The 25,833-nt window shown below is 34.0% G+C and overlaps 1 protein-coding gene across 2 annotated transcripts; it reads right to left on the minus strand.

The window, feature by feature from the left end:
- Nucleotides 1–660: 660 nt before the first annotated feature.
- slc5a1 (solute carrier family 5 member 1) lies at nt 661–24,779 on the minus strand. 2 transcript variants are annotated; one of them, XM_073913624.1, is made up of 15 exons: nt 24,593–24,779; nt 21,530–22,467; nt 20,763–20,867; nt 19,883–19,942; nt 19,660–19,764; nt 18,103–18,208; nt 15,246–15,326; nt 14,951–15,162; nt 10,805–10,940; nt 9,968–10,075; nt 7,830–7,980; nt 7,580–7,748; nt 5,793–6,008; nt 3,878–3,983; nt 661–1,472 (listed from the first exon to the last, which is right to left on the minus strand). In XM_073913624.1, the coding sequence occupies exons 5-15, from the start codon at nt 19,753–19,755 to the stop codon at nt 1,258–1,260; spliced, it is 1,596 nt and encodes a 531-aa protein (XP_073769725.1). In that variant the 5' UTR covers nt 19,756–19,764; nt 19,883–19,942; nt 20,763–20,867; nt 21,530–22,467; nt 24,593–24,779; the 3' UTR covers nt 661–1,257.
- Between the last annotated feature and the right edge of the window lie 1,054 nt (nt 24,780–25,833).

A 25,833-nucleotide genomic window follows, 5' to 3' on the forward strand; every position in this document is an offset into this window, starting at 1 on the left:
TTCATTTAATTATCTTGTTTTTTGCCTGACTTTTTTCTCTCTTTTTTTTTGCCACTGAATGCCTTTGAAGCGTTTTCTGTAAATCATAGTTACAATTGTTTGACTGAGGGTCATTTGTTGCACAGCATGTATACATTGATTTACTTCATTACACAATTAACGACATTGCAAAAAGGACTATGACATCATGTTTCACCTTATTATAATATATAATTAACTGTGTTTCAACTTATATTTTAAGTTTCAGAAGTCAGTTGAATATAATTTACGACTTTCTTCTGAATGAACTCCATAATTAAGACTGCAATTAATTTTGTACAGTCTATAACCATGCATTAAAATTAACATAAATTAAACTAATATTCATGTTTTCATACATCAAAGTTACAACTAACTACATAAAATGTTGAATTCCACATTTCACATTTTGGTCTTGACAGAATATCTTGTTGAATTACACTAATGAATCACTCATTGTGTCTTGAGTGGCTCATGATGGTTTTGGACTTTGATTTCAGGTGTATCGATCGCATCTTCATGTAAAATTAAATATTAACTTTCCACCAGTGCTCATGATCACGTGATGTTCATCCAAGATTATTTTTTATCATCTTTTGAACATGCTTCTTAGAAGTGTGTGCCTTAATAAACTCATAAAAATGACAATTAATTTCTCTTTATTACAATAAAGACAGCCACATTAATATATTACAGAGAGCACGTATATAACATGCCAAAAATATGAATATTATTAAATAAAATACCCTTGTCTTAAACAAATATATATATATTTAAGCTCCAACTTATCTAACAGTAATTTAGTAGATGTGAGACAGTTGAAAAAGCTTTGCATTGAATTGATCATAATACATTAGAAGACCAGAACTTCATAATGTAAGTTGAAACTATTGCTGTGTAAAATGAAAAAGAATGTGCAGCTTTGGACTGTAAACAATACTGAATTTACAGTAAAACCATCAAGAACATGTTAAATTATCAGCTCCTGTAAAAAACAACAAAAAAACAAAAAACAAAACATGATTATATGTATCAGTTCTGGTCCAGGCTTACAAATGAAAACAGAGAGAAAGGAGCCAAAACTGTATATATTAATTAATCTATACGGAAGGGAAGAGTTTCTGTTGAGGAAAAGGAAGTACTGAGTTCTTCAAGATGAACTTTGTAGCCTCTTACAATCAGATGAATCACAATTTCGCTTGATGTTACTGACAAAGTAACATTTCTGTCCAGTGATGTTTAACCGAAGAAACCGTGGAAAAAGACGCAGACGGTGAGGAGGATAACGGCGTTAGCGTTGACCACATTTCTCCATAGAGGTTTCTCAGTGGTGTCGGTGAGCTTCATCTTCAGCTCAGCCTCCTGTTCTTTAGTCAGTTTGGGAGCATTGCCTTGATCGAAGCCGCAGAACCAGTTGTAGGCCTTCTTACAACAGCCTGGCTCCTCACGCATCTCTGTGAAAATGAACAAATGGAAATGGTTGTTATTAAACAGGACTCAAAATGTATCATTTTTAGCAGCCCTTTACAAGTGTAGCTTGTCAGACTGTATGAACATGATACTGTAAGATCTCAGCTGTCATAATTGCAGACTGTATGGCAATCAAAACGATTTCCTGTAAGAAGACTCATCTGAAGCTTCACATCATCAATAAAAATGAAACAAAAGTCTCAATTTTAAACAAATTCCATAGATGTTGATTAGTACTGTCTCTGAAATATGTACTTATTGTCATATTAAAGGGATAGTTCACTCAAAAATACAAATGTACTCCCTAGTTACTCAAGTGGTTACATCCTTTTATGGGTTTCTTTATTATGTTAAACACTAAATAAGTTAATTTGAAGGATGTTAGAAACCAGTAACCATTCAGATCTACAATAGGAAAAACAAACCTTACTGCGGTCAATGGTTACAGGTTTCCAGCTTTCATCAAAATACATTCTTGCGCTAATAAGGTTGACATGTTTGTGATAAATGAAGGAAGGGGGGTTTGGGGTGAACTTTCTACTAGTATCTGTTCTTGCTGTACTGCCCACATGTCTCCTCTCAGCATTTTCTCTGTGCTGGTTTGAAGTTATCACAATAATTGCGTCATCAGGACTGGCGCTCGTACTAGTCCTGATTTAAAGGTCATTTTAGCTGAAAACACACTGCATCTTCTGACACTGCCACAATTTCATCATAGGAAAAGTATGATCACAACAACCATTAATCAGTTGTCTGAGAACCTATTAAACCAGAGATCAAAGACTACAGATTTTAGCCTAGAATTATACAGTAAGAATCGTTAAGAGCTTTAAATTTTTAACAAAATTTTGGAAATACTTGCTTCAGCCAACATTTCATTGCACATTTCAGATGACAAATCCACTAGAGGGTGCTGTCTAGATTTTGTTAATCTGAATTGCATTACTTTGGGTATGTTTTGTTCAGAGTTGGGTGTAACGTGTTCCACAGTAAATCGTTACTGTATTTACTACAGTAGATCTACTAATGAAATTTTTGGGAAAGGCAGTGATGTAACCAGTTACATTTTAAATTTGTGTAGTCTGATTACAGTCACTAAAGTTAATATAATTATGTTACTTGCGTTACAAATATAGTTTTTAGAAGAAATAAATGCTTCTTTTAAATCCTGTTCTCCACTGCAACATCAGTTAATAAGCATGCGCTTTTAAATTGCTGGAAAACAAGAGCTGAATTGGCTGCTGTCGAGAGTGATTGCTTCTTCAAGTGGAAATACAGACATTACTTTAGCCCCTTTCACACATACAGACCTTAAATCTTTCCATAAACCTAATAGTGTTTTCAAAAGCGAAAATAAGTAAAATGCGCATTACGACCACAAACTTTTACCTTGAATTTACATTGCTGGATTTTACATGTCTTTCGCGAAACCTTGCTTTACTGTACTCAAACCTGAGCGCTCTGCATCACAAGTACAACTTCTTACAAAGTGAGTGACAGCGCAAACTGACCACTTGCAAATAGTTTTCTGCATGGAGATAGACAGGTGACGTGAACATATTTGATTAGAAGTCGTAGACACGGTCAAGTTCTCACTCACTACCCTTCGATTTATTCCCTAATTTATCAGCAATCGCCAAAGCAGAATAACCCGACAATTACTCTGGCATATTTTTTTCTGGTTTTATGCGACGGATGCTCTTTTAACCACAACCCAGTACTTGGAAACACCCATACAATTACTTCACACACACACACACACTCATATACTATGGCCAATTTTGTTTACCCAATTCACCTATACTGCAAGTCTTTGGATTGCGGGAAAAACCGGAGCAACATGCAAACTCTATATAAAAAAGAGTCCTAGCTCAGTACAGTACTCAAACCAGCAACCATCTAACTATGAGATGCTACGACCATCAACTTGTTTTGTGGAGTTAATTTGATTTTGTGCAAAGAAATACATGAAAGTAATCTTTAATTTGTCAGTAATGTGTCCCTGTAAGTATCATAAAAAAGCAAAAGTTGTCTATTTTATCTAGAAACAGCATTTAATCATATGCTTAAGTATGTTTTTGTGGTTTAACATAAACACAGGCTGAAGCACATATTTCCAAAGAGCCTGTGCTGAAAATCTCACAGTGTTATCCTGAGTTTAGTTATTTAAAGCTAATGTGTACACAAATGAAGAACAACATCTTTACTTTCTTCCAAAACAACAGCATATTCAGCTTATCATGGTCATAACCTAGTCTCCGCATCAGACGGCACACCCTCAGTTTGTTTACTGAGCCGTGTGATGCAAATTGCCCACGTAAAAAGCAAGTGTTATCTGAAGTCAGTGAGTATGTCACTCGATCAGACGGATAGTGCAGATGTACTGTACCATCTGTTTCCATAGAGTTGGAGTCCTGGTCCTCAGTCCAGTCGTCTGCCTCCAGGTCAATCCTCTCCTCTGTGTTGTTCCTCAAACTCCAGCACAGCCTGTAGAGCTGAAAAACAACAAGTGGATATAGAATAAGGGTTTGTGTATGAAGTCAATCTAGGGCAATATATACTTGCAAAATGGTAGTTTTGCAAACAAAATAAAGTATTGAGCAAAGATTTTTGAAAAATAATGCAAATCTCAAAAAAGGGAAAATTAAGTTTTGACAAATAAAAAGGAATTTTGCAAACAAAAATAAAGAACTGGAAAAAAATTAAGTAGTGCAAAAAAAATTCATATTTGCAATTTTAAAAAATATTTATATATTTGCTAAATATGCTTTTCCAGTATTGTCTTTACAAAAACACTCAAGTTAATTGCAATGCTTATTTTAATTTGCGAGTTTTACTGTTTGACGATTTAAACAGCCACACAAAAAACAATGGATTCAGGTATTTTACTTAATCTCGATTAGATTTATGACAGCGATTCATGGCTGATTTCCTTTGTGTTACTTAGGCTGTATCTCAATTCCAAGAACGCATGTTGCCATGTCACCTCGGAAAAACGAACTCGGGACACACGAGAACAGAGAATGCTCGTTCTTATTTATAATTTTTTTAAGTTAGACATAAGCCTTCTTAGTATTCCCTAATCTTTTCATTATGATCAGTACAACAAGAAAAAAATATATATATATCTGCTCATAATGACTTTTTTTTTAAAAAGGGTCACTGTCTGGGGGCTGATAATTCTGACTTTAACTGAATTTAATAGTGTTCGTTTTTTTATTAACCATTATTCCTTAAGGTGGAATGTTTGTTACACAATGGTACTCTGATTTTTACACATAATTACCACATACAGTGAGGTCAATAAGCGTTTTGTTATGATATCTTCTACTTAGAAATCATGGAGGGGTCTAGAATTTTCATCATAGGTGCATTTCCACTGTGAGAGACAGAATCTAAAAATAAAAATCCAGAAATCATATGATTTTTTTATGATTTTTTAACAATTTATTTGTAAATTACTGTGTACACAGGACTTTCTCCCATGACTTCTTTGAATCATCCAGATGGTCCCTGCCTGGCAAACCTTGACATTGGCTGACCTAAGCAGGGAAACCTTCCTGTAATTGTTAACAAAGGCTTCTATACCAAATATTAAACAATTTTGACTGAAATACTTATTTGACACAGTAATTAACAAATAAATTGCTTAAAAAATCCCACAATGTGATTCCCAGATTTTTATTTTCAGATTCTGTCTCTCACAGTGGAGATGCACCTATACTAAAAACTCTAGAGCCCTCCATGATTGCTAAGTAGGAGACATTGCAAAATCACAGAGTGATCAAATACTTATTGACCTTACTGTACAGTATATAGAGTTAATCATGATAGCTTTAAGCTGAAATGCTTGAATGGCTTTACGACTCTATCTAATACTGTATAAGTGTTATTCTCAGTTGGTGGACCTGATGAATATTTTTTCAGTGATCAAAAGGTAAATTATGACATTATTGTAAATGTTAGTTTGAGAATATGGTTGAGATTGTGAATACAGTATGAGCCAGAATGTACAGTATTAGGTCTGTGTGCTCAGATGGTGATGTGATGGTAAAGTTCAAAATGTAAAGTAATGCTGTATGCTTTATTTTATATTTCAGTAACTGTAATTTAAATGTTATGCTTTTTGTAGCAGATATATAACACTATAGTTTATAACAATTTAAAGAAGACTGTTGAAAAATCCTCAAAAGTACACTAATATCGACGGCATTTTAACTGTAAATGCCTTTACTTTGATTTGTATTGCTCAGTACTGTTTGTGTGTGCTCAGTATGTTGAGATTTGTCATAAGAAGAGCTTACATGTTTGTCTTCAATTGGTTTGGTCATAAGTGAGATGGACAGGATCAATATGCAGGACAGGCCGAAGAGGATGAGGGCGAAGTAGAGGTAGTGGACACCGCAGATGATCGTGGGACAGTTACTGGGATTCACGCAGCTGCCTGTGCCGTAGGCAAACTCTGTTATCATACGCGCCAGACCCACCAGCAGACCAACACACAACCCATAGAAAGCACCCTGTGAGGAAGAGCAACAATGTGTGTCAACAGGGAGAACATAATAAACAGTGAAATTTAGATTTTGTAAAAAATTAAATTAGATAAAACTATGGTGAATTTATGCTGAGTTTCTGTTCTCATTTTTATATTGTATTATATGTAATATTTAATTATAAGTAAAAGATCTACATTTTAAAAGTAAATCTACATTTAGCACACAAATTGAAAATTATTTTGTGAGAAATAAATTAGCTTTTATATATTTAACAAGACTTTGGGGTTATATATTTATTACAATGCTTATAACATAAATGATTTATGAATACATTGTAGAGAAGATTTTGTGAATTTTTTTAACAAAAATCTAAAGTCCGCAAACAATTGTGATGTATAAGACTTCATTGCCAAAAGGATATAAATGCCATTTCTTTTTGTATTTTCCATAAATCATGTTTTTTTTTTTTGCAATTGTACTCTTTAATACACAATATAAAAACCTAATTTATGACAATGACTAAAAAGTCCAGTTTTAGAAATTTCCATAAATCTTGTTCTATGCATTTGCACTCTTCAATACACAATAATAAAACAAATATTCATGGAATCAATTCATTCATTTTCTTTTCGGCTTAGCCCCTTTACTAAACAGGGGTCACCACAGTGCAATGAACTGCCAACTTATCCAGCATATGTTTTACGCAGTGAATGCCATTCCAGGTGCAACCCAACACTGGGAAACACCCATACAAACTCTTTCACACACATACATCCATGCGAACATGGGGAGAACATGCAAACTCCAAACAAAAATGCCAACTGACCCAACCAGGGCTTAAATCAGTGTGACACCCTTCATGAAATCAATATTAAGTGGAATATTTGTTCAGTCACAACGAATAAAAGCATTTATCTTGTTATTATATCACCAGTAGCCAATTTCAATAGTAAAATTGAAAACGGCTACAAACATTATCAGACCTTCTTCAAATAAAACTAAAATGAACTATTTACTCAAACCCACAACTAATAAATCCAGTCCACTCAGAGAAACTGAGAACTGTCAAGTGTTGTCTTTATTTATTCCACAGCTCTATACAGTGCACAGCATATATAAGTGCACCCCTCACAAATCTATCTTTTAAATTAATATTTTTAATAGGAAGCTTTACAATATTTGTGCATAAACATTAGATTAGTCAGTACTGAAGCCAAATCTGGAGCTTATCTAACAAAACAACTTGAAATAACCATTCAAAAACTAATACAGCCAAATTTTTATGTTATAGAAAAATATCAAATACAAATTTAAAAAAGGAAAAATCAAGAGAAGCAAAACATTTGGAAAACTTATTTTCCATTTTTTAGGTTGTAATTTTTTTTTAATTTGTATTATCTTTTTCAATTTCTAAATATGTTTGGTGACTAAAATATTTTCTAATAAATAAAACACCAAAATAAATGCACCAAATGCACCAAAATACACTGCCCATATTCACTGAGAAATGGATAAAAATGTTCATTTTCAAAATGGGGTGAACTCAGTTTGGCTGAGCACTCTATATAAACTATATGTTTATGATTTTGACTCACAGGTTCATTGACTCGCTTGCAGAAAATAGCAAGTGCAAAGACAGCAGCGATTGGTGGAGCCAGATAACTGGTGATGGACTGAATGTAGTCGAAGAGCTGACCACTCTGAGCTGTCTGAACGATGGGGATCCATGCGATACTGATGCCGATCAACAGCAGCATAAACAACCTGCACACACACAAACATGCATAAACATCTCACAAAGTCTGTTCCTGTCATAAAAAACCAGTGTCCGGCAGACAAACACACCTGCCGGCAATCATCAGCTCCTTTTCCTTGGCTTTGGGCCTGATCTTGGTGTAAATGTCCATGGTGAAGAGTGTGCTGGCGCTGTTGAAGATGGAGGTGAGTGAACTCATGAGTGAAGCCAACATGACGGACAACATCAGCCCTCGGAGACCTGCACAAAAAAAAAAAAAAAAAAAGCACACACAGACTTCTATTAAACAAGACACTTTAGGTTAATGGGGTTAACTAATGCTAATTAATGCAGCACGCTTTCCCAGCTGACTGATTATAACAGAAAGCATAAACCTTTTTGTACAAGTTTCTAAGATTATAATATTTAAATATGCAAATGAGGCATCTTTAGTTCAATGTGTGTTACATTTAAGCACTTTTCAAGAAGTTTCCAGAGGCATTTTCACAGTTTTCTAGCACTTTACAAGTTTGGCAAATTACATACACTACCAGGTAAAAGTTTGGGGTTAGGACTTTTAAATGTTTTAAAATAAGCTTATCCTGCTCTACAATGCAGCATTTATCTGCATTTATATTGCACTATAAAATAATTGTTCAAAAGTATTAAAGTGTTTTTAATGATGATTTTTCTATCTTCAGAGTCACATGATCCTTTAGAAATCACTCTAATATTAATTATTATTATTGTTGTTGTTATTATTATTATTATTATTATTAAAGGTAATAGTAATAAAAACTATAATGACAGGAGTAATAATTTTATTTGAAACTATGAAAATTAAGTATTTAACTTTTTTTTAACATTTAATAAATGTTGCCTTGATGAACAGAATTATAACTTATAATAAATAAATCATTAATATTCATTACTGTCACAGTGTTTACACGACAGACACACCACGTTGTATTGGCAAAACAAGCGTGAAGTGTTGCTTTATAGTTTGCTGCAGTTAAGTTTCGTTTTCATTTTCTCTCTGTGAGAGCTCAGACTCACGTGTGGATTAACAGTGTACGCGACGCTCGACAACAATAACTTACGTGTCGGAGGAACATTGTTTACCTGAGAGCTGTTCTCATCTGCAAACGCTGGGATCCGGATTCGCTTGTAGTCTTCTCTTAATAAAGACGCGGCTCTAGTTGCTGGTGATTGTCCTGACTCTACAGATTTGGTAAGTGAGCGACCAGCTCTCTTTGTTTATTCTGTTTGTTCGTATCGAACTAAGTTAACCATTGCACCGAGTGTACACATGTTAGCACCACAACCAAACTTTAACCTCGTGTAGGATTTTCACCGCATTTAGTGACCACAATAACACACGCGACTTTCTGACACTACCTGCCGTGTGCATCTAAGTTTCCGGGAAATGCGGAGGTTTTTTTTACTCATTCGCCGTCAGTATCAAACATTGCATGAAAAATACACGCTAAGAGCAGTTCCTCGAATCAAATATCTCGTTTGTCGCGAGGGGCATGAATGAATTCCCTAAATGAAAGAGCCAAACTGCAGTTAAAGTCCACCATTTAATAATTTGGCAAATACTTCGACAACATATGTCCATGTAGGTTAAACACCATCACTTTCTCCTGTTTGTGTGTGTGTGTATTTTGATTCTGAAACTCGCGCGTGCCCAAATAGACACTCCCACACCATCCCACTTTTCTTCCTCCGACACTACCCCCTAAACAGAGCTGGACACGCCCACTTTTCTGACTTTTCCCAAAGTAGAGGTGTGAAAATACCCTGCTGAAACGAGGGGGTTTCATGGCCCTTTAAGCTGTATAGAAGTGTCTTGAAAAATATCTATTAAAATATTATTTACTGTCATCATGGCAAAGATAAAATAAATCAGTTATTAGAAATGAGTTATTAAACTATTATGTTTAGAAATGTGTTAAAAAAAATCTTCAACTGTGTGTATACATTCACACTATTTGGCAGAAGGAAATGTGTATAATCAGCTATGAACAACTTCATTATTAAAAACCTTCAGAATAGAGAAATGAATAAAGCTGTGAAGTTTGGTCTGATTTATGGCTCAGTGCACAAGAAAAAAAACTCATTTTGAGAAAACAGCATATCTTCAGGCACAAAATGTTAAAATGCAATAAATCCAATTCCCAAATCAAAAGCCCAAAACTGACATGTGCCGTAAAATCAGAAAGAGAGATGTCAGCACAGTGTTTACCATTTGGCATCAGGTCCACCACAAGTTTGGGATAAGCGATGTTAGTGCAGCCCACTTCGGCTCCACAGACAGCTTTACACTCATCCGGATCCACACAGGCAATTTCATCTAACACAAACAACATAACACACACAGTATTAGTATTAGTATACACACTGATTTATTACTTTATTGATTAATTTAATGATTCATTAACATTTTTGGGGAGGAATTCGCAACCACCCTGAAATGTCAACACAAAATTACAATTAAAATTATTATTCATTCATTTTGTTTCAGCTTAGTTCCTTTATTCATCAGGGGTCGTCACAGCGAAATGAACCGCCAAATTATCCAGCATATGTTTCACACAGCGGATGCCCGTCAGGCTGCAACCAAGTACTGGGAAACACCCATTCACTCTCACATTTACACTCATACACTACAGCCAATTTAGCTTATTCAATTCATCTATAGTGCATGTCTTTGGACTGTGGGTGAAACCGGAGTACCCAGGGAGAACAGGCAAACTCCACACAGAAATACCAACTGGCCCAGTCGAGACTCGAACAAGCGGCCTTCTTGCTCTGAGGTGACAGTGCTAAGCCACCGTGCCGCCATTAAAATTATTATTCAGATATGATAACAAAATATGGATTATAATTACTACTTTTTAAATTACAATATTGACAAAATATTTTTATGTAAACATAAATATGTGCTTTTTTATTTTTGAATCACTTTTTAAATATTTACTATTTTTGCTTTAGACATTCTACTATTTCAGCTTCACCTAGCTGCCATGGCTTTCAAGATTCAGTTAGCACATTTTCTGTGACCACTGCCAGTGTTTCTGACCTGGGTACAGCACTCTGCTGATCATGCCAGGGAAGACCATGAGGAACATGGGCAGCAGCTTGAGGTAACCACACAAAATACAGCCAGCCTTCACATGAGAGAGGTTCTTCGCAGACAGACAACGCTGAACAATCACCTGAAACAAACAGACCAAGATCAGTGCTCACAATCCATTATTGCAGGCTGTAATAATAATAATATTAATAATAATAATAATAATAATAATAATAATAATAATAATAATAATATATGTGTAAGGGATAATCAAAGGACTGCCTTGCGTTAAAGGAAGTAAATGCATGTCGCGGAGGCAGTCTTTGAGAGAGAGATCGTGTGTCATAGTAACGAGTTAGCTTCCACTTCCCAAATATCTTGGAGCAGTGGTTAATCTCCATCTGCTTCCTGATGTCCTCAAGATCACAAAGAATGAAGTCTACGGCAACTGTCACAGAGTTACTATGATTGTTTATTTTACTATGAGCATTTTTTAAATACATTTTAACGCACACCTTTCAACCAATAATAGTTTCACAGACCATGCAATAAATAAATGAATAGATAAACAAATATAACTTAAAAAAATAAATTTATCTGCATATTTTTAAGCATTTTAGTTTTAGTTTTTTTTTTTAAATATGCTGGTGTAAGCTATGAAAATATTATTTACTATTCCTAATAAAGTACTACAGAGACATTCCAAGCACAGGATGGGATGAATCACAGCTCTAGTACACATCTCTGCCATTTGCTCTTACAATAACAATGTGCCTTTCACCATACACAATTCATCTGCTCGTGATCTTCTTTCATATAACTTTGTCAGGTTTGGTGTCATTTCATTCATTTGTTTATGACAGCACTGTAGTGTTGAAATCAACAGAGACATTAATGTATTTTAATGTACAATCTATTTACTATTGTTGAGTCATGACCTGAGGAGAGTATGTTAATGTTTTCATCCCCCACTTTATCTCCTCAACTTTGCTTTCATGTTCAGTTGGTTTTGGGGTTGGTTTTCACTAATGTTTGACAATGCGTTGCTCAGGTTTTGAGAAGGAATTGTAACTGTTGATTGGGAGAATGGCATTTACTCTGCATCTCATATGCTAATACAGGCATGTTCACTGTTTTTGTTACACAGCAGTTCATATGGTACAGCTATGTTTCTCTATATAGTATGGTAGTTTGTTTCATTTTACTGTCTGTATATTTAAACATGTAACTTAATAAATAACTTTGTCTGCTTCAAGCTGTTGAGTTTCTTTCTCTTTATCAATAATGATAACAACTTTAATGGAGTCAGATTAATTACAATGGAGTCAGATAAATAACTGATTTAAACACGGCATCCTTCGACAGCTTTCTGGTTCTGATCATTGGCTTAGAATAGCAGCGAAAGCTTTAAGCCTTACACTAGCTATAGAAACAATGAGCAGTATTCTTTACATTTTAACATTTGTTTAATATCATTATTCTTATTAATCCTGTCTAAAACAAATCAGGTAACCAGATAACTCATCTGTAAATGCTACTGTAAAGACAAATAAAAATCAACACAAATAAAGCAGTTGTACAACAAGAACTACAATAAACTTTTATGGCTAGACTTTTTTTTTCTTCACAGTGCCAGAGTACAAGCACAAAAACGCAATGTTTTTACATTTTTTTATTTATCACTGATCAATAAACTTCCCAGAAGCTTCTCATCACCAAAAATGTAAAATGCACAGTAAATGCCTTTACATCCTTTTAAGTGTCTCAATTCTCTTGAAGCTTTAATTTAGATTTTTGCTATATAATCTAAATAAAATTGTTTTTAGTTTTTGCTATATAATCTAATTCACCTAATTACCAAACCAGAGCAAGCAAACATGGGCATCTGGGATAGATAAGCTAACTCTTATTAATGGGTTGTTGAACAAACTAAGCCATTGTGAATGTATATCTGCAGCTGTCTGTGTATCTTATCTTATTTAGTGGCCATTAATCAGGGGTCTAACAAGAGGCACATCTGTTTAAGCTTAGACTCACTCAGACTAAAACAAGACGCACACTGTTCATCCTGAGAAACTGCAGATTAAAATGTGCTATATGGTCCTAAAGTGGAAACAGAGGAGATTTTTTTAACTTATTGATGTGTCTTCTGCTTACTGAGGCTGCATCCATGTTTGATCCATGTTTAGAAAATATTTTTTAGAAACTAGTTTTAGTAACAACAAATAACTTGACCTCTAGTTGATCATTTGGTATCAGAAGTGGCTAATTTGAAAGGCAAAGGCCTCTAGATTATATTATTTTACCAAAATAAAGTAAGATCATGTCTTGGTTTTTGATTATTTAATTAGGACAGTAAGGTCTGACTTTGCTCAGACAATGTACAGTATAGAATTTACTGTAGAGGAAAAAAAAAATAATATTGTGTATGACTCCCGTGAGCTTGGCCGAATGCATCATCTGCATTATTAATAATGTTCTTCCTGCAGGACACCCAGAGTTCATCAAGATTATTTGGATTCATCTTCAATGCCTCCTACTTACTCCTACTCCTACACCCCAGACATGCTCAATAATGTTCATATTTGGTGACTGGGCTGGCCAATCCAAGAGCAATTTGACTTTCTTTGTTTTCATTTATTTTGATGTGGAGGCTGAAGTATGAGAAGGAGCGCTATCCTGATGAAGAATTTTCCCGCTCCTGTGGTTTGTAATGTAATGAGCAGCACAAATGTCTTGATACCTCAAGTTGATGTTGTCATCCCCTCCGCAGATCTCTCACTTGCCACCATACTGAATGTAACCTAGGGTTGCACAATACTGGAATTCTATACCAATCAATACTGAAATTTTAAAAACGTCAATTTCCCGCTGACATTTAAGCGCTACTAAGCACATTCTTAAACAGCTCTGTTAAGAACATGCTCAGTAGCACTCAAACGGGAAATGAACATTTTTAAAACTTCAGTATTGATTGGTACCATATTCTAGTATTGTGACAACTGTAACCCCAAACCATGATTGTTCCTTCACCAAATTTGACGGATTTCTGTGAGAATCTCGGGTCCATGCAGCTTCTAAAAGGTCTTCTGCTGTATTTATGATACTGCAGTATTCAGTTCAACAGATGATTCATCGGGAAAAATCTACCTTCTGCCTCTTTTCCAAATGATCAACTAGAAGTCAAGCTATTATTTGTTACTCTTACTACTGGGATCGATGACAAAACTTTTGTCAGGCAGTGTACATGACAATTATTTGTTATTTCTTTTTTGAGTGCACACAATTCCTGTTTAATGTGCTAACATGCTTTTAAATGCTATGGCATATGGCTAAAAAGTTGCTAGCATGGTAAGCATGCTCACATTATTAAACATTATTAGTGGGAATAGATATGTTGCTAATGATGCCTTCTTGGTATGTTTCTGCTAACAATTTCATAAGTGGTGTGACATCAATTTACGACATCAGCCGTGTTCAAGTTACTTTCACTGGCACAAGATGGTGGTGTACCTTAATTAGATAAATTAAAAGAAAAACACTGCAGGGTTTGGTTATATCTAATGAAGAACAAAGAATTTTCGTCAGGTGTGTTTTGTGTTAGTAATTTTTTTTTAACCATTGTAGCCATTGTAAGCTGTAAATGACCAACCAAATGACCAATGCTATGCTAGTAATATGCTAAATGTCCTTTTTTGCATGAATACGCGCATTGCATGTTTAATTAACATTAATAAAGAATTTAACATTTTGGAGGCATTTTTAGACTAGATTAATGTTGCTAGGATGTTTATCACACTGTTAACATAAATAAACATGCTAAAATTGTAGGACATTGTTAACAGATGTAAATGGTTTCATGAATTGATGGATAGATAGATTTTCTTTTACCAAATAAAATCAGTCTTTGTGAGCATATATGATGTCAAATATGAGAAAAATCAATGCATTTCTATTATTCAACTTTTGAATGGTAGTAAATAAGGGTGAATATCTGTGCCTCAGCACGTGTAGGATCTGTAGACCTTTTATTACTTACGCTTATCATGTCCAAAAATGTGTATGTACAGTGTAAAACTATGAGAAAGTAACCAGAATCTAGAAAATGTTACTGCAGATATATAATTCTGTTCATATGAAATGAATCAGTACCTGGTCCGTGCACCAGTACCAGCCGGCCTGGATTGTAAGACCAAAGAGGAGTCCTGGCCAGGGCAGATCTCCATTAATGGGATCTCTGAAAATGTGGAATGAGTCTGCACGAGGGGTGTAGCAAGATTCACTGATGTTTGTACCGATTACTGACGGGATGGCAGTCATATAGCTGTCCCTAAAGTTCTCATAGCCTCCAACCTTATTAAATGCTGCAAGAAAACAAATGATGCTGAAATAAGTTACAGAAGGTAAAAGCTTTTCATGTGCACATACATTAAGTGAACAAGCATACCAAAGCCCATGAGGATGAACGATCCCACCACCATGATGATGGTCTGCAGTGTGTCTGTGTAGATGACAGCAGCTAAACCACCTATGGAAGAAACGCTTTTCAATAAAAATCAACTGAGGAATTGTAAAGCTCTTAGAAATGTACATTAAGGTTATCTGTAATCTACGATGCTCTAAAACAATAACAATCTTTGCATCAGAACATATAGGCATTCAAAACTTGCAGTATCTCACTTCTGCCAATATGGATCAATGATTATGATGACATCACATTACATGTTACATGTGTATAATGACAGAGTTTCTTTAGTCAACAATAGAAGGCGAGTCACTTTAGAGTGCAGTTTTAGAGAGCGTTTGATTGGACAGAAAATCTGAATTACTGATCCTATAGTCAGAAGTGAGATACTGAAAGATTCAAATACTAAATGTGAATTGTCTCATTGTTTTGAAGCAGACTAGATATAAATAACCATAATTTAAATACAAAATACTGAGAACTAAGAAGCTGTCATTACTTAACTGTTGGATTAGAAGATACAATTTCACTGTCTCTACTTCATATCTTTACATATAATATACTTTAAAATATTACTTGTCATTTCTCTATAACTATTTATGAAAATTACTAGGTAAATGTTACAAGATACCACGTGAAAATAGCTTCTGCACATTTTTAATGCAGTTAAATACTCAAAAAATACACACTTTTTAGCATCGTTTGCCTTTTCTGTGTTTAGTTTTTTTTTCACTAAAGTACATTATTTTTATATTAAGTAGCTTACAGAAAAAGAATGCTAAGTGTGCTAAAGTGTTTTTATACCCTTACCTTGTCATAGCATTTCAAGTTATATGATATTTTTAGAGAATTATTGCACTCAGTCATGCATGTCTGGTCAAATTACACAATTTTTATTTAGCAATTGTTTGCAAGGCAACACTGTATTAATATCCTTGACATTCAGGTTAGGCTTCTGAAGTCTTAGCAAATGCAATTCAGTATGTCACAGGACCATAAAGCATTCTCATCCACTGCTCGTGTAAACATTTACAGCTGCTGGGATCATTTCTGATCCCTTGAAATTTATTGTTGGGCTGCTTTGCTCGTGATATAAACATATTACACAACAGACCACAGGGATGACAGAAGTTTGCCATGCACAGGCTTATCATCCATTGTCAGAATGGGCAATTACCCATAACACACACACACCCACAGCATGCTAAAAGGAGCATCTCACTTCATGGACTTTAATCTCTCTTGTTTTTATTTATTTTTCTGGTATTTAACCAGGAAGTCTCATTGAGATTTCAAATCTCTTTTACGTGATAGACCTGATTATAGGCTGTAGTATAAGTTTTCATTGTAAAAATCTATTTTGCATCCCTGATTTAGAAAAGAAAAACGCTGGGACTGTTGATATAATGATTATGGCACTTTACATATTATATGAAGCATTATGTTTTATGTTTTGATCATCCTATTTAAAATAATTAAATACTGTTATTATTTATTATTAAATTATGATATTTTGACTTTATATTATATATGATCAGACACTTGAATGCTTCTCTATAATGTTGGTATTGTACCAGAATTAAGCTTAAGCAAATGTTGAAAACGTTTTACCATTAGGATGTTTTTGGTAGCTAATAGGTATTAGAAAATGTATTATAGTTTTGCGTTATAGGCCAAAATCTGAAAATATATCAATAAAAACTGTGATGTTCTGCTATTTAAAGAAAAAAATATTTTGACATTGCAAAGAAGCAAGACACTTCAATAATGAGTTTTATGAGGAATAAAACTCATACGTGAATTTTATGAGGAAATTGAGATTTCAGCCCCAAGCCCTTTTGAAAACACATACCAATAAACAGACACTAATGTAAAGGGTTACTAATAGCAATTATTTATAAAATATTAAATAATGAGAAATGACAGAAACTGTATTTGCTTTTACAGGAAGAGGAGCGCTCTCACTCAGCACAGTTGACAGTGCTTTAGTTATATCTTTTCTAGACGTTTGACATGCAGTGACACACAGTCAGATATTTTGCCGAACAGATCCACCACTTTTGACGCTTATAAATGATCATAAAAGTCCTCATGCTGCACGTACAAGGAGGTTTGCTGAAGGTGCAGCCAGGGGGTTGCATCGTTAATAAACTATGACAGTTTGCATTCATTGAAAATTAAGAATAATTAATTACTCCTCTGACGCTTTGTCTTCAGGTTCGCACTCAGGCGCACTTTGCACTCACATTACAAGCGTAACGTGTCTGAGCCCAACTGAACTGCACTCTGACACACCTCTTCCAACCGGGCCAGGGCCAGCCAACCAAACCATGCCCAGGCACTCACACTTGCCAAATGAGCCGGAAAATGGGGGTCAAATGCACCCAGGCACGGTTTGGATAGCCTAGTGTGAGTACACCCTAAGTTCATAAGTTAACTCACAGTACTGAAAGTCTCTGAAAGTCTACTGAAAGAGATCTGATTTAATTATTGCAACTATAAATCTCTCAACTATCACTTGTTTTATTTGTTAAACTTGAAATTGCAAGGAAAAGCTGAAAATATATTTTGTTACAATATTTAAACAATTGTTTTTAAGTAAACTGCAATTTAAAAGTGGCAGAATAAAATTTTGTATATTAATATTAATATATTAATATTAATATCTTATGATGTCCCAGTTTTATTTTCTTCTTCATTTTTTGTGTGGATAAAATAGACTTTCGTAGGTTTGTAACAGACTGTTAAGATAAATGAGACAACCTGTGAGATTCATAGAATATTTAACCATACAGTGCAATGTGTCATTGTAAAGAACACAGTATTTATATCAACAGACCTGTTACTGTGTAAAGAGCTGTAATCAGCAGCAGAATTACCACAGCCAGGTAAATGTTCAGTCCTAGAGCCTGGTTGATGAAAATGGCTCCTGCAAACATGTCCGCCTGACAGGGGAAAAAGAAAAAAAAAAAAAATGCTGTGATACAACTGTTTGAACTGTCCATTTCAAAACAAGCCCTTATCTTCAACATCTCAACCCAGTAAAAGGCAATAAAAGGCATTTCCACATGGAAATCCCCACCAATTCAATTCAAACATGATCAGCAAACTGAATAAATGCAGACAGAAACATATTATGATACTGTTAGCAAATTCAGGCTCATCTTTCCATAAATATCTCTAGTTCAACCCAAAATATACATTTATTCGCTGTTTATTAACTCTTAAGTAATTCCAAACCTTGAAGAATGTTGGAAACAGGTATCCATTTATATGCATAGTATGAAAAAAATTATGAAATTCAGTGTCTATAACATTCTTCAAACTATCTTCTCGTGTTCAACAGAATAGAAACTGAAACAGCTATTGGAACAAGTGGAAAATGAGTAAATTTGGGTGAACTATCCTTTGAATAGGTGGTTCATTCCGCTGTGGCGACCCCCTATTAATAAAGGCACTAAGTTAAAAAGAAAATGAATGAATGAATGAATGAATGAATAAATATCCATTGAAAAGACAAGGGCAAAAGTGCTGATTTAAAGTAAAAATACATTCATCAGAGCATAAATAAAACAAAGATTTGTTCTTCTAACTGATCACTATTATTTTGAATGGAATATTGCTACCATTAGTGTTTATTACATACACAACGTCATCTAAATGTACAAAAATAATGGTAATTACATCAACTGCTTATTCTCTAATGCATGCTAGTACTTAATCATTATTTAATACCAGCTCTTATTATCAAACACTGGCATTTATTCATTACAGTAGATTTATCTATTTATTAGAATTTATTGTTACTGTAAATACTAATATTTATTTGTTAGATACAAGTTTCTATTCAATAGCATCGATTATTTTTAGTACCATATATTTTTTCCATTAACTGTTATATGGATCTGCCATTGAGATATCAGTTGATTCATTTTAACTAGTATGTTTTCCAGAAGTGACCAATATGTGCTTTTATATACTGATTGTTATTCATTCAGTGATACTACTTTTTTTTTTTTTAATACTAGTACCTATAAAAATGATTACTTATTATTTAGTACTTTATTGATTAGCTATTGTCACTTAATCAGCAAGAACATGTTTATTGGTAGCACTTATCTAACAATCCTGTTTCGCATGTACTCTATCACAGTCATTGCATATTCCAGGGTAAAAATACTATCTCAAAACCTACCCTCATATAGTTACCTCATGTGCCCCATTATTTAAATACACATACGGTAAAATATTTGAAAAGGTACTAATACCATTTTTATTTTACTTGTACACCTAGTCTTAAATAAGGATTAGACAAAAAACAGCAGTCAAATACTATGAGAATACTATTATTACTAAATACTATTTTTGTATGTCTTGAAGCAGATTTTGGACTCACCGAAATTTTGGTGAAAACGTAGAGGCACAGTGACAGCACAGAGAGGTAGATGCGGATTCGCTGACCACCAAACCTCTTCTTTAGGTACTCTGGCATAGTCACAACCTGCAGATAACATGAGCAGAGGATCATAATCATAATATTGCTGACATCCAGATATTGTAGTATTTAAAAGAGTTGCTCAGCTGTGCTTGTTGGAGAGGCAGAAGAAATTTAATCATACCCCAGCCTTTATGTAGATGGGCACAAAGAGCCATCCCAGAATAATCACAACAACCAGAGCCTGAGGAAATAGCATAGAAAGCAGCTTTGAGATTTTCAACATATATTCCTAAGTGTGTTGTTACTATAAAAAAAAAAAAAAAAAAAAAAAAAAATATATATATATATATATATATATATATGTGTGTGTGTGTGTGTGTGTGTGTGTGTGTGTGTGTGTGTGTGTGTGTATATAAATGTAAATATATATATTTGGTAAACTAAAAATAAATAAATATACAAATGAGAAATGTTGTGTTAGACAACCCACTGAAATAAAACAAGCGTAGGTTACAGTTGTAGTAAATGAATTTAAAAAAGAAAACTGCATAAATATTGAAAAAAAATCACAATAAATAACCATGACATAATCAGCACAGAAGAGATACAGAAACTACATAAATTTTGTCAATTTATATATTATATTATATTTTGTAATGATCTATACCAATATTAATATCAATGTCATTTAGATTTTCTAAAAAAATTTCTATATTTTATTACTAAAAGGGGGTAAATGCTTAAAAACTTTCAAAACTTTAAATGTAATATAATTTTTTAAATAATGATGATTACCAGAATCTAAATATGCTGACTACCAAGTAAATATTAAAATACAACTCAAATTAAACTAAAAATATTATACTATGAAGCATTAAAATAAAAACTATTTTAAATTTAAATAGGTACTGTAACAGTATGTAAATAAATAGTATTAAAATAACACCTACTCCTAAGCTTACCGCTACACTTAAAATTTTGAATATTATTTTTTTCATTTTAATGACAACAGTTATAATATCCTGCCATATTTGAATGATATTTAGACTTTTTAAACATACGTTCCACTCAAATCCTCCGATGGCGATTCCAGCAGCAGCTCCAGTTCCTGCAATTCCCACAAAATGACCACTTCCGATGTTACTTGCGAAGAGAGAGGCTCCAATCTAAAGAATACAAACAAAGAAAACTGTATTTATTATTTATTTATTATACTTACTATTAATAGTATTATATATATAATGAATATAGAAAAGAAACCTTACTATTAACCAATTAACTGTTCTTCACAATAGCATTTTTATTGTCTTTTTCTTGTAAAATCCATTTACATTATCTATTGAGTATTAGTATTTTAAAAAGGTCCTAGTACCTCTAATAAGCATCAGTGTCTAATAAATAAGTACATGTACCAAATAAATAGCAACAAATATCACAATGGAAAAAGTACTAGTATCTAGTGAAAAAGTACCTTTTTTAACAGTTTTAAAAGACACACGTAGTTAAAGAAGAAGCATTAGCAGGTAATGAATAACTGTGAGTCCTTGATGGAGAAGATAATAGTCACTAAAAAAGTCCAAGCATGAAAATAGTTCCATGTTAGTTTTATAGATTAAATTATTAAACAGCTTGTCAACCGCTGTGCTCTTATACATTGACACAGCTCCCACCTTCATCAACTTCAGTAAGATCTATACATGAAATGTGATTAGATGCTAATTTTGTTCCTTAAAATCTGATATGATTGGCTACCACTGATTAAACTACTTTTGCATGACTAATGCTAAGCAATTAGTATTTTTTAAATAAAAAGACTGAGTTTACTCACGCTCAAATTGTTCCAAGCCTTTGAGTTTCTTCTTTCCGTTGACCGCAAAATAAGATATTTAGAAAAATGTTGAAAACCGGCAGTTATTGATTTCCATAGTATTAGTATTCATATAGCTACTGGCTTCCAACATTCTTCGAATTCAGAATAGTTTCTTTTGTGTTCAACGAAGGAAATAAACTCAAGCAGGTGTGAAAAAAGTTGGAGTGTGAATAATTGATGACAGAATGTTGGGACGAAGTGTTCCTTTAAGTTCAACAAAAAAAAACAAATCCCTCATCCACTACATATGTGTACGTCAGAACGGTTACTAAAGTGTAAGACATTAGCAGAAGATTGCGGTAACTGTTGAATATATTAACTCTGTCTACTGTTTGACTTTATCTGCCAATGCAATCACTGTAATGATAAGCTATAAAAACTGCTTCTTCTGCACAAGCTGAGGTGTAATTCAAACAATAATGACTGAAACAATGAACTTTGTAGTTACCAAAAAAACTTGTTCGTATAAAGTAATAACTTGGGATGGACCAAAGCATGACAGCTCCATAAAAGTGGCATGAGCAAATGAACTGTGGGACGCATCTGGCATCAGTGCATTATGGCCTCATAAAAGATTTCCTGATATCAAGGTCTTGAAATGGAGGGGCAGGTAGGGTCATTATCTGTCATAATGTGAAATCACTGTTCCTGTGTTATTGATAGATACATAATCAGTTCCTAGGTTTATGGCCATTCTGGTCATTTTCTAGCACATTAGAAAAGAAACTTTGCTAGATGTATTGATCTCTATTGAAGTATTGATTGGGCAAAGTTTTTTCACAATTTGAGCACAAAACAGGTTACGCATCCATTGTGTTACTCACCGGCCACCACACCATACTTCTGCCGGCCAGGAAAAAGCCACCGACCGTGGCTCGATTGGTCCGTACCATGGCCTTTAAAGAGAAAAGTCAGAAACTCAGCACATATATAATTACAGATGCTAATGTTCACATTCAACTTTATAGCATATCATATTAGGGGTCTCAGTGGTTAAGAGCTTGGTGTTAAATTGAGGTACTCTTCATTGCCTGATTAAGTGTGTTTGAGATTTCTCAAGAGCTTTTAAAGTAGGGGTGCCCAAACTTTTTCGTATGAAGGGCCAAAAACCAAATATCATTAACCATGGGCCAAAGATAAATTTAGCAAACTACTTTACATTAAATTTACCATGGTTGATTTCCTAAGTGGCATTCAAGGCTTTATAAACTAGTCAAGCAGAATTTTCTTTTGTCTTGATTTGCTCACCAAAGTCTCAGTTTTGTCTTCTATTCGTTGAGTGACAATATGCACATTTTAAACTAAATCTGAATAAATTACAGCATTTAAATTGAAACAGATTTTTTGTAGCTTTGCAATAAAACAAACAAACAAAAGGTCACATTAAATTTGAAATGACAATCTCCAAACATCCCCATCATTCTCCTTCTCTTCTCTGATGGGATGGGAAACCAAATCCAAGGTTGCCATGGGCCAACTTTGGCCCGCAGGCCCTAGTTTGGGCATCTCTGTTTTAAAGTTATCGATTTCAGAAGTGCAAATAATCAATGCCTGCATCTAGGAAAATGCTCATATGCATGTGAATACCACAATAATTATTAGTAATATTTTACTACAATTAAAAATAAAGTTAAATAGATCTATCATTAACTATCAGTAACCAAATATATTAATAATTGTAATAATAATATTTATATTACAAAAATATATATTATTTAAAAGTGTTAAATTAAATTATAATAATATTATATAATTATTATATATAAAATAAAATAAAATAAAATAAAATAAAATAAAATAAAATATTGTATTATATTATATTATATTATATTATATTATACTATATTATGGGCGAAGCAGTGGCGCAGTAGGTAGTGCTGTCGCCTCACAGCAAGAAGGTCGCTGGGTCGCTGGTTCGAGCCTTGGCTCAGTTGACGTTTCTGTGTGGAGTTTGCATGTTCTCCCTGCGTTTGCGTGGGTTTCCTCCGGGTGCTCCGGTTTCCCCCACATTCCAAAGACATGCGGTACAGGTGAATTGGGTAGGCTAAATTGTCTGTAGTGTATAAGTGTGTGTGTGTGTGGAAGTTTCCCAGAGATGAGTTGCGGCTGAAAGGGCATCCACTGCGAAAAATCTTGCTTACAAGAAAAAGAATGAATGATAAATTATATTATATTATATTATATTATATTATATTATATTATATTATATAGTGAGTTCATTTTGTAAACTCTTCTTTCATTCTGCTTCAAGACTTATCTCCGACTATATCACAGCCACTTTATGTACCTTTTTTCATGTTGACGCAGGGTTAACAATTCACAAATCTGTACACAAAAATATAAAATGTACAAAAATTGTAAATTATACTAATATTAAAATTAAATTATCTTATTATTATCTTATTTTATATTATATAGTATTTCAAATCCCTTGTTGAATTGTAAATATTATAATGCATTTGAGTAGATGAGATATATATATATATATATGATAAATCAGTCACATTCCTCATTCTGCTTCAAGACTTATCTCCCACAGCCACCTTTATTAATTTCTACATATTGATGCAAGGTTAACAATTCACAAATCTGTACACAAAAATATAATTTTACAAAATTATAATATTATACTATAATTATATTATATTATATTATATTATATTATATTATATTATATATAGTATTTGCAATCCCTTGTTAAACTAAAATTTGATACATTGCATTTCATTTGAATACACACACACACACACACACACACACACACACACACACACACACACACACACACACACACACACACACACACACACACACACACACATATATATATATATACTCAATAGATTTATATAAATGATTGATAAATCAGATAAAACATTCCGCATTCTGCATCAAGATTTATCTCCCACAGCCACCTTACTGTACTTTTAAATGTTGACGCAAGGTTAACAATTCACAAATCTATCAATGGTAGAAAGAAAAAAAACATTTCCAGATGAAGAAAAAGTACCATCCTCTTACCCATACTCCCACCGCCAGAACCACCAGAAAATAAATGACAATCACAGAAATGTCAGCTGGGTTGTTCACATATATGGTGGTGTTTCTTTTGACATCATTGCGGAGCAGTGAAAATCCAAAATAATCTGCACCCATTCTGACGGTGTTTGAGGAGGGCAAGTGCGTCCCTCGATGCTCAAGACACTGTGCATGCATGTGCGAGTGTGTGCTCACTTATACGCGTGGCTCTACAGATGGGTGTGCCCTACTGAGGGTTCATTATACAAGCGTGTTTGTGACTGTCAAAAATGTAAGATTAAGAATCATTAATGATCAACTTACCTTGCAGGAAAAGTGAGGTGGAGTTCCTGTAAAAGCACATCAGCCTCTGCTCCTGCATCTCGATGAACGGCTTTCACTGATTCACCTGTTGGAGAGTCAAAATGCACTTCTGCAATTAATGCTCCCGACATTAGTGAACGGATAGCTTATTAAGACACCCTAAGGTGCTGAATGGCACTGCAGGTTTAAAAGATGACTTATCGAATGACAGCCTTAAACATTTTGTAATTGTCTTCAATTCAAGCTGTTTTTTGCTTTTAACCATGGCAGATGTGGGTCAAACAAAATCTCAGGGGGATATAATTCTGGAAATCTTGGACGCCCAGTTTGCCAAGCACTGTAAGATTTGTTTGTTGTTGTATTTATGAAATAAAACATTAAATTATGACAAAATGTTTTCATTTAGCGATAAATGTCAAAACTGTGACATACATATTAAAAATAGAATTCCAATTATAAATCATGTTAAAATAGGATAAATAAGATTCAAATTATGTCGTTTGTCATTCTTTTTTTTTTGAGCTTAGTCCCTTTATTTATCTGGGGTCACCACAGAGGAATGAACCACCAACTTATCTAGCATGTGTTTTACAAAGCAGATGACCATTCTAGCCGCAACCCCACACTAGGAAACACCCATACACACACACACACACACACACACACACACACACACACACACACACACACCGGCCAATTTACCTTATTCAATTCACCTATAGCGCATGTCTTTGGAATGTGGGGGAAACCGGAGCACCCGGAGGAAACCCATGTAAACACAGGGAGAACATGCCAACTCGCCACAGAAATGACACCTAACAAAGCCGAGGCTTGAGCCAGCGACCTTCTTGCTTTGAGGTGACAATGCTACCCACTGCGCCATCGTATCGCCAATTAAGTCATTTTGACTTTTTGAATTA

The sequence above is a fragment of the Danio rerio genome, chromosome 10 (assembly GCF_049306965.1).
Source record: "Danio rerio strain Tuebingen ecotype United States chromosome 10, GRCz12tu, whole genome shotgun sequence".
NCBI lineage: Eukaryota > Metazoa > Chordata > Actinopteri > Cypriniformes > Danionidae > Danio > Danio rerio.